This window comes from Loxodonta africana, chromosome 10 (assembly GCF_030014295.1).
Source record: "Loxodonta africana isolate mLoxAfr1 chromosome 10, mLoxAfr1.hap2, whole genome shotgun sequence".
In the NCBI taxonomy this organism is placed as follows: Eukaryota; Metazoa; Chordata; class Mammalia; order Proboscidea; family Elephantidae; genus Loxodonta; species Loxodonta africana.
In genome coordinates, this window is record NC_087351.1 from 34177761 (window position 1) to 34187228 (window position 9468).

Genomic DNA, 9468 nt, shown 5'->3' on the forward strand with positions numbered 1-9468 from the left:
TACAGGTAGTCCCTGACTTATGACGTGTTTGAGTTATAATGAACGGCACTTGTGACCATCTTTGTTTTTTATACATCTTATTGGAATACGTACTACATAGGTTGCAGCACATAATTTGCTGAGGTATCATTCTCAGATGTTTACTTGTAGATGTTCAAAGATAAGATTTAAGAGGATACTGATAATAAAAGGCAATAATGAAAACTAAAAGGAAAAAAAAAAGTATTTCCATTTATGCCAGAACCGACTTACTACTTACTACTTGTCGGAACAGAGCCTCACTGTGAAACGGGGAACTACCTGTATGTTGATTTGCTTTTCTGTCAAAATGATAACAACTTACTAAAGTATGTGGATAATAAAATTGTTACTACAGTTCTATTGCTATTACAAGCTCTAGAATGGTGGAATGAGCAAGCACTGCCATTGAGATAAGTCAAACCTTTATTTCACTTTCAGTAATAAGGGGTAGAAATGAAGGATTAAATGGGTGGGCCACTGGCAGGCAGGCCTTAAGCAAAAATAGTGGAAAAACATGATAGCAGGCATCTGCCATTAGCAGGTCTTGGGAATGACCCAGCAGCTGAAGTAGGATCCCACTACCCTTTCTGGTACTCTGAATTTATTATTTTTAATGTCATTCCTAGACACTTTCTCTTTTGGACAAGGTGGAGTCACCTCCAAGACTGTTGTATCTTTGTCACTGATGAAGCCTCAGAAATTTTGATCATTACCATCTGGTGACTGGGAAATTATATGTCTGGTGATAGATGCTGACCTACTGCTTTGTAAACACTGTTTTTGTTATTTTGATGGACCTCAACATGTCCTGCCCCTTCAAAACAGGAAAAAATATATATATATATATATATATATATATATATATATATATATATATATATGCTAAGCTGGGAAGGCTTTCAGATTTAACTTAACTGTACATCCAGAGTGAAGACTGAATCTTAACTCAGCTAGTTCCACAAGTCAGATGTGAATCTCCTAAATACCCCAATTTTGAAATTCCTCTGTAAAGGGCTTGGGTCTGAGCTATGTAGTATTTCAGGTTGCCAACAAGCCCAGGTCCTTTGTACTCTTTGATAGATACTCCTTTAATTCATCAGTCGACTTTGTTAAATGACTGTTTGAAAAAAAAGTCAGAATGTTAATGGATTTGGGTCCCTCAATCCCTAAACCATATTAAGTAGCAAAGTGGAGGAGAAAGAAAGTTTTATTTTTGGCCTTTTTATTATTATTATTCTACCAATTTGGGGCTTCCACTCTTTTTAGATGGTTAATTATCCATTGATATTTGCTTTACATCTGGCCCCAACTGATGAAAACCATTCTAAAACATTAATAATTCAGTTAAAGATGATGGTCCCTCTGTTCTCAAGACAGACACTATAAAAGAGGGAAAAGTCTTTTCTCTGGACAAAATTGAGCCAACACCAAAAAGATGAAAAACCAGTCTCTGGCAAGCAGGGCAGGAAGTAGTATCAGGATTGTAAAACCAAACCTGGAGCCTACCTCCACTGTCCTTCTTACCAGTAGAAATCATCCCCTCGCCTCTATCCCTCTCTAACCTAATTCTACTTCTTTTAAGGACATCTCCTCTAATTCCCACCTCCAATAAATATCCAGTCTAAATTATTCCCCACCCAATTATTAAACTTTTTCACAAGCTCCATGGAGAAGATTCACCCTGAGACAAACAGTGAACAGAGAGGGGATTTTGGAAAAAGATATAAAGGTACAAGGCAAAGTGGTCCCAGCATCCAAAACGAAAACATTGTGCTAGCTGTGTGACTCAGTAATGAAACAGGTAAAACACAGAGTCAGGTTGTTATGAGGAAGAAGAAAGATATGTGAAGAGACTGGGATATATTGAGATTCTTAGCTGCATTATCCGTGGACTTGTGCTCAGAGAGAAAGGAATGGTGCACGGCAGCCTCATATTCCACGGACAATGGTGGGACTGGCGGATGCACTGGAATCGTCAATTTTTTTACTCCTCCGTTCCAGTCCTCCTATAGATGTAGGGCCAAGGTCTGGTCTCTGTGGTAAACTAAGGGAAGAGAGCAGCAGATACAAAGATAGCAAGAGTTGTTTCCCAGCCCATAGTTTGAACCAGGTCCTCAGCACTCTTTGTTGAGGTTAGAGACCTGGATTTCCGCCCGTCTAATCCCCACCTCACTTTGTGCCCTGTGGTCATCCTCTCTGCTCCAGCCTTCCTACATCCCCATCCCCCACCACCAAGAACACAAAGCTTCTCAGTTCTTTGCCACAAGGTAATTAAAAAAATGTGGGTTCTTTGTTTAAACAGTTACTAAATTAGTTCATCTTTTAGTAACAGACTCCCCTCCCCCCAGACCCCCTTCTCAGTCCTGTATGATCACATCATCATCATTGTCATCTTCCTCCTCCTCCTCTTCCTCTTCATCCCCATCGTCTTCAGGCAGTTCTTCTTCCTCCTCTTCCTCTTCTTCATCTAGACAAACTACCACCTCAGCTGGCTCAGGTAATCGAGAGGCAAACCAATCCAGTACCTGCTGGGTGCTAAGTCTTGACGCCTGACTCAGTTGAAGGATATCACTTTCCCGTAGCTGTTGGTGGGCTGCCCAGTACCTCTCTAAGGGCTGTATATCTGGTGGAGGTGGGGGGATGGGCAGAGGTGGAGTCTCAGACCATTCATTCAAGGAGCGGGCTGATGGCAATGGTGTGGGAATTGTTGGGTCCTGGAAACCAGGGGCACCAGGTACTACGTTGTCCCGAAACCACTTCAGTTGCCCATGCTTCAAGGCATAGCGTGTGTCACCAAACCACTGAATAATCTCAGACCGAGGTAAACCAGTGATCTGTTCTAATTTATGGTAATCCTCACGCCGTGCCCATTGGCACTGTAAAAAAAAGGATTTGAGGATAGCCAGCTGCTCTTTGGTTTTGCGCTTGGTCTTTCGCTGGTGGCGTTGCATATCAGGAGAAAGGTACTCCATAGGGCCAACCCTACCTGGTACGGAGTTATGCTGTAGCCCTTGGGGCCAGGCTGGCTCCAGATGTGGGGGTAGTGCCTGCTCATTGGGTGACAGTGGCTGTGGGACACAGCCCAGCGGCTGGAGGGGTTTAGAAGCAGCAGTAGCTCCATTAGCTAGTACCTGGAAAGAGGAGGTAGAGGAAGAGGAAGGAGTCACACTAGATGCTGACTCCTTCTTACAACTACTGGCAAGTAATGAGAATGGTGAGGGCTTCTCCCGAGCACGTGGCTGGTGGGCAGTTGTGGAGTGGTTCCAGGAAGCAGTGCCTAGGCCATGTGACTGGTCAGGACCCCTTCCTGCCTGCTCCTTAGAGAGGCTACTACTTTGAAGATCCTGCCAAAAATCTGATTGATGAGGGAACGCCCCACTGCCATGTGCCCTCAAGGGCTCCTTTACTTTCTGGTGACTCAGTGGCATTGGTGGTATCTGAGAGGATTCCTCAGGCTCTACCTTCAATCCTTTCATCTGGGTGGGCTCACCAAGAGAAGGAGGCACCTCCTCCGGGGGCCGCCCTGCGTGATGAGTAAAGGAGAGAAGAGATTTGAAATGGAGTTGGTCCCGATGGTACACTACTCGGGCTCGAGTCTCTTCTATTTCCTCAGATGACCAGCTGATGCCACACCGGAGGCGCTGGGCCATGAACCAAGTCTTGACTTTCTCCATCTGTAGCCCATAACGTAGGCAAAGGAGGGCAATGTCTGCTAGGCTGGGATAGGGAAAGTAGCTGAAAGTTTGTAGCAAGTGTTCATTGTCATCCAGCTCACTGGTCTGGGCTGCTTGGGTCCACACAAGCTGTAGCTCCTCAGAGATTGGAGGGAGACAGATGAGGCCCGCGGGGGAGCTATTAAGACTGCCGGCCTCTTTATTAGGAGGCATGGTGTTTTCTGATGTGTGCTCGTCAGAGATAGCTGTAACAAGAAGAGAAACAGCTCAGTCACCAGGGCTTCTCTTTGGAACACTGTCCAATTTCTACTGTATAAACTGGGGGATACCAAAACAATCAACTTCCTATTTGCGCCAAGTTGTATTGCTTTTAAAGTGCTTTAACTGTTTCTCATTTAATTTTCATAACCTTAGGAAATTATCAGCGCCTGATATAAGTCCCACTTTTTTTTTTTTACATATGAGGAAACAAGTCTACAGAAGTTACCCCAACTCATAGGACTAGTGTCACCACAAAAAGAAAAAAATGTCTCTAGAGATTAAGAAAAACACCGTAGTATAGCCTTTACTTTCCAATTCTACCTCACTTCTGGAGGTTATCCCCCAACTCTCACCCTCTGACCCAAGCAGTTCCTCTGCCCAGCCCCCTGACCCATTTTCTTTCTCTTTTTAACCTGGTGGTGGAGCGTTGGGGGAGGGGAATGATAGTACCTTTAAACCCTAAACCCATCTCTCTGGATGAAAGATAGGTCAGAGCTCTGGATAAGTAGGGCTCACTCCCCCTGGGTTTTGGTCACGTGAGGATAGAGAGGGAAATGTTTCCTCCCCCAAGTCAGCCTCCAAACAAAGGTTATCCCCTCCCCCAGCCTTTGTCTTTTCTGGCTACTCAGCCTTTCTCTAGGGAACCCAGAAAGCGCCCTCAGACTTTAACAGCCCCTTCCACATTTTTTTTTTTTTCCCACATAGGGCCAAAGGCCTGCTGCTCTTATCTCTTCCGTCCAGCTTTCTTCTCAAGTCCAGGTGGACAGGCCTATTATAAATTGTGGCCAGCTCCTGCAAGCCACCCACCAGCACCACTACTCCAGGGCTCCAGGTGTGGGGACTGTAGGAATAGCCCCTGACTCTGGTTCATTCCTGAAATGCCTGCTTAAGTCATTCCCCAAAATAATTCTGTTAATAGAATTTTAACTCAGCTTCCCGTGTGGGCATTAGAGACCCTTTAGCACATGTGTCACCCTTTACTCTTAGAGGAATCCCATCTATGTTTATGAATATTGCTTCTGATATGTTAAGGATGAGACAGGATCCCTATTAAAATGCACAAGATGAACTGAGAAAATCTCAAGCCCAGAAAGTTAAGAGATAGGGCGGTGTAATACCAAGAATTTTATAGGATGATTAGAAAAATTCAGAAACATTTAAAAATGTATGTCACCATTCCCTTTTAACAAACAAATCTAACAGACTGAAGGTCATGCAGATCCTAAAAGCGATAAAGAGAACCATAAGAGGGTAAACAGAAGTAGCATGGCATAATGGGTAGAAATATCAATTCCTGAGTAAGGCAGACCTGTGAGTTTGAATCCCAGCTCTGCCACTTACAAGGTGTATGATCTTGGGCAAGTTACTGAATTTATATGAGCCTCATTGTTCTCGTGTGTAAAAAGTGGGGCACTGATGAGTGTGCGTAAACTGTTGGGTATTTTTACCAGGTGACTACTATGTGCCAGGCACCATGCATAAAAACAAAAACCAAATTCATTGCTGTCAAGTGGATTCTGACTCATGGTACCCCGTGTGTTAACACAGTAGAATTGCTCCATAGGGTTTTCTTGGCTGTAATCTTCAAGGAGGCAGACTGCCAGGCCTTTCTTCCAAAGTGCTGCTAGATGCATTCGAATTGCTGTAGGTAGGACATAAGGAGCTGCTTAGAGACAGTGATCTGCCACTTTCTAGAATGCTGTTGTATTCTGGGCAAGTTGTTTAATCTCTCTAAGCCTTAGTTTCCTATCAGAAAAAAGGAGGTAATCACAGTATCTACCTTGCCAGTTTGTTGTGACTAAGTGAAAAGATGCACTTGACATTATGCCTAGAAACAAAGTAAAGGCTCAGTAAACAGCTTTTATCCTTACTTCAGCTTCATAGGGTGATTTTGATACAAGGTAAATGCTCCTCCTAGACAAGTAGACAAAAACTGAGTCCTTAAAAATTACTGCTTTCAGTCTGTTTTTGCAGAGTTCTAACTAGAAGTGGAGGAAACCAGGGTATCTGTATTTTTATATTTTCTGTACTTTGGGATTTGGATACAATTTCAGAATGGATTTTGCAGCTGTAACAAAAGTTTGAAAACCACTGCTATGGAAAGTTGATGCCACAATGTGGGGATAAATCCTTTTTGATTACCAGGTGCATTACCAATGTGGTAGTTCCACCTTTCTCCTCCCAGGTTCATCCTTGGCCCAGCTGAGTGGCCTCTGATGGATTACTTGCATGGCCTGGTGCTACACCATCATCAAGAAGTTGTGGCCCAGCAGGACCACCGCCAAATCCAGGCTGAAGAGTACTTCATAATTGCAACACTTGACATCTACTTACCCTCATATAAACTGTTCCATAAGGACACAATAACACGTTAGATATGAGGAAAGGTAGTGTAAGGAATGAAGCTGTCCAGTGTGACGATGAAAACTGCCAGACAGGAACACAAGGCAGGCACAGCTACAAGCCTACAAGGAGGCATTTTGCTTTCATTCATGTTATTTATTTGATACCCTTTAGATTCTCATGGCGTCAGCTTGATATTTCAGTGTAGCATGCAGTAATGCAAATAATATATTTAGTGTATGGTATACAGCCGCAGTTTTCACTTACAGAAAGCACAAGTTGTGGAAGATTTCCTGAAACAGAAGGATGGCTTAAATCAAGGGGCAGCTATATAGCTGGTACCTCCCTAGAAGAATCTGGCTTTGAAGTAGGAGGAAACTACAATCAGAGTGGCTCATGAGAACTGTAACAAGTGGGGCAGGTACCCTACAGTAATCAAAACCACAACGAACATACCACAGTGTCTTATGTTCTCATGCCTCCATTTTGGATTAGGTAGAAAAAGAAAAGACTCAAAGCTGAAGAAGGACTTCTAGGGCAGAGGTGATTGGGGCGGGGGGGGGGGGTCCATTCTGAGTAATTACTAAATCTGTATCCTTAATAAGGATATAATCTTTAACAAAGGATACTATGCCAAATATGTCCTACTGTTACTTAAAGTCACTAATAAGAAATATGGAATCAGTATAACACCCAGAAGGAATTCCCCTCAGGCCTTCCACACCCCTGGGTGTATGGCAGAAAAGGGGCTACCTTAAGCTTGCAGTCTAGGCATTCTTCACACAGTCTGAGGAAAAAAAGGACTTTAGAACTTTAGGCTCAAGCCTAGGCTTATGGTTAAAGTAGGAGACGGTCAAAGTGGGGCAATAGACATGATCCTTCTAAGCTCCCTAAACATTTATTCCAGAAGAATTGACATGCTGCCTGAAATGTGTTTGGGTGATACAGTTTTAAGTATCTGAAAGAACTAGTGGTATTCAATTTATATGGTTCTTAACTTTTGGATCATGAATCCCTCTGAGAGAGAAAAGTTATGGACTCTTAGAAAGTTATGACTACCCTTTCACAATAAACATTCACACTTATACATTATAAATAATCTCGGGGGGGGTTGGTCATTGTCTGCCAGGAGCCCAAGTTAAAAACCTCTGCTTTATGGCTTCCAATTTTAAGGCAATAATGGTAATCACTTAAAGATGAACAAACATGTTGATGTGAATGAATGGAAAAAGTGGATGGAGGACTCGAGAATTTGAATAAGCCTAGAAGGGATTAGTGGTATTAGTTGGAGAGAGTGGAAGGCAGGGGTATTCAACAGGGTCAGGAGCCTGGTGACCCACTGGATTACATGAGTGATACCCATGGTGCACTGAATACTAGAGGCTAGTAGACTATGCTGCAACAAAATCTGCTTCAGCCTGCTTCCTCAAGCTGCCCTGTGTGCTTAGGCTAGTTGTGATTCCACACCTGCTTATGCCAGAAGCTTTTCCTGTATTTCTATAATGTAATTAAATACCACATAAACCTGTGAAAAAAATTACTGCATTAAAAACCGTTCCTGTGAAAACTAAGTCAAATGCTGACTTAGACATGACACAACAGGGAATACATTTTTATAATTGTTGAATTGGGAGTGAGCAAGACAATTGTAAAAGATTGGGAAGGGGGAATCTTAAAACCAAAACTGGAATCACAGATGATATATTATGGATATAGTACATAGAGGCTTTCATCTGTAAGACTGCAAATTAGAATTACCTGGGAAACTGAAGGAAAAAAAAAAAAAAAGCCAGGCCCCGTTTTCCCTTTTTGTGTTAGTTTGGACTGGGGTCCTGGCATTGGTAGATTTTAAAAGTTCTCAGGGTTTCAGAATCACTCTTGTAGTTTATACTACAAAGACAACTGGGAACACCAATCAGCCGACTTAGACTTACACAAAGAAACCATCTTGGCACTATACCAAAATATTGGTGAAATGAATGTACTTTTAATTATGTTTAAGATATATAGGCGTCGTTTTTTTAAATTCCCAACTCTGTTTTGATTACTGCCATCTACCAATCCTCATCATATAACATAAAAGGGCTTCCAGTGTATGGCGAGAAGTAGGTTCACAGGATAAAAGATCTGATTTGGGCCCACATTACCAAGTAGGTCTCATCTTGAGTCTTCTTTCAGTTTAGAAGTCTCAGATGAGGACGCAACACCAGGAACCTCTGAGGACTCGAGTTCTCACTTTCCTGGCTGGTTTTCTGAGTATGGCTGGTTAGGGTGAGAAGGGGCAGTTTCTTGTTAACCCTTCATTCCCAAAGGTCACTGCTCCCCAGAAGGCCAGGTACGTGTGTTGAGGTCGCCAGGAAGTAGCCATGGGGGGAGGGGGGGTAGGCCTGGGAAGGAAACGTTTCTCCTGTCCTCCATTTCACAAGCAGTCTAGGAGGCTCTGAACTGGGTCAGAGAACAAAAAGTTGCTACACTTGGGGCGATGAGCCCCGAAGAGCAGGCGAATCTCAATCTTCCCCTCTTCAAGGGCGTACCAACCCAGCCTCCCCCTCCTTACACACCCACTCACCCTACCCCAGATACAACAGGGAGCCGCAAAGTCCACAAGAGAAAGGAGGGAGCGCCGGCGGCTTCGAACCTAGAATTCTCCTCCTTCCAGCGCGGGGATGGGGCTCCGGAGGTCGGGGATCGTAGAGGGTCTGGGAGGGGAAGTCGAAGGAGCTGGGGATCACTCACCGCAGTCCGGCCCCGGCGGCGGCTCCCAGCCTCGCACCATGGGCCGGGGGGAAAGGGGAAGAGGGGGCAGGGGGCCTCCGGAATGAGAGTAAGGTTGCTGCCCCGCGCGGCCTCCTCCGAGCCCACCCGTGCGGAGGGCCCGGACCGGGACTGACCCCCCCCGCCCCCGAGAGCGCGCCCGTCTAGCCCAGCCCTGCTCGAGCGAGTTGGAGGCGGGGCGGATGGGTGGGGCGCGCGCCTAGGGGCGGTGCCAGGGTGGCCCGAGTTCTGATTGGTGGACGCAGGCCGGCGGTCACCGGCGGAACGTACTGGGTCGGCTATTGGCTGTACGGGCCTTGACTGAAGTCAGCTATTGGCTCCGTGAGCCACCGGCGGCGTGGGCTATTGGGTACGTGGGCAGGGAAGCTGCCCCGCGGGGCCACCCTCATCCTAT

The 9468-nt window shown here is 45.0% G+C and overlaps 1 protein-coding gene across 6 annotated transcripts; it reads right to left on the reverse strand.

The window, feature by feature from the left end:
• Positions 1–287: 287 nt before the first annotated feature.
• Positions 288–9227, reverse strand: HOMEZ (homeobox and leucine zipper encoding). 6 transcript variants are annotated; one of them, XM_064292309.1, is made up of 3 exons: positions 9036–9219; positions 8447–8561; positions 288–3940 (listed from the first exon to the last, which is right to left on the reverse strand). In XM_064292309.1, the coding sequence occupies exon 3, from the start codon at positions 3906–3908 to the stop codon at positions 2379–2381; it is 1530 nt and encodes a 509-aa protein (XP_064148379.1). In that variant the 5' UTR covers positions 3909–3940; positions 8447–8561; positions 9036–9219; the 3' UTR covers positions 288–2378. The 6 variants fall into 6 exon arrangements, 5 of the variants coding, with proteins under 5 accessions (XP_064148379.1, XP_064148376.1, XP_064148375.1 ...); XM_064292306.1 differs by having other exon boundaries at positions 8938–9219; XM_064292305.1 differs by lacking the exon at positions 8447–8561 and having other exon boundaries at positions 9036–9224.
• Between the last annotated feature and the right edge of the window lie 241 nt (positions 9228–9468).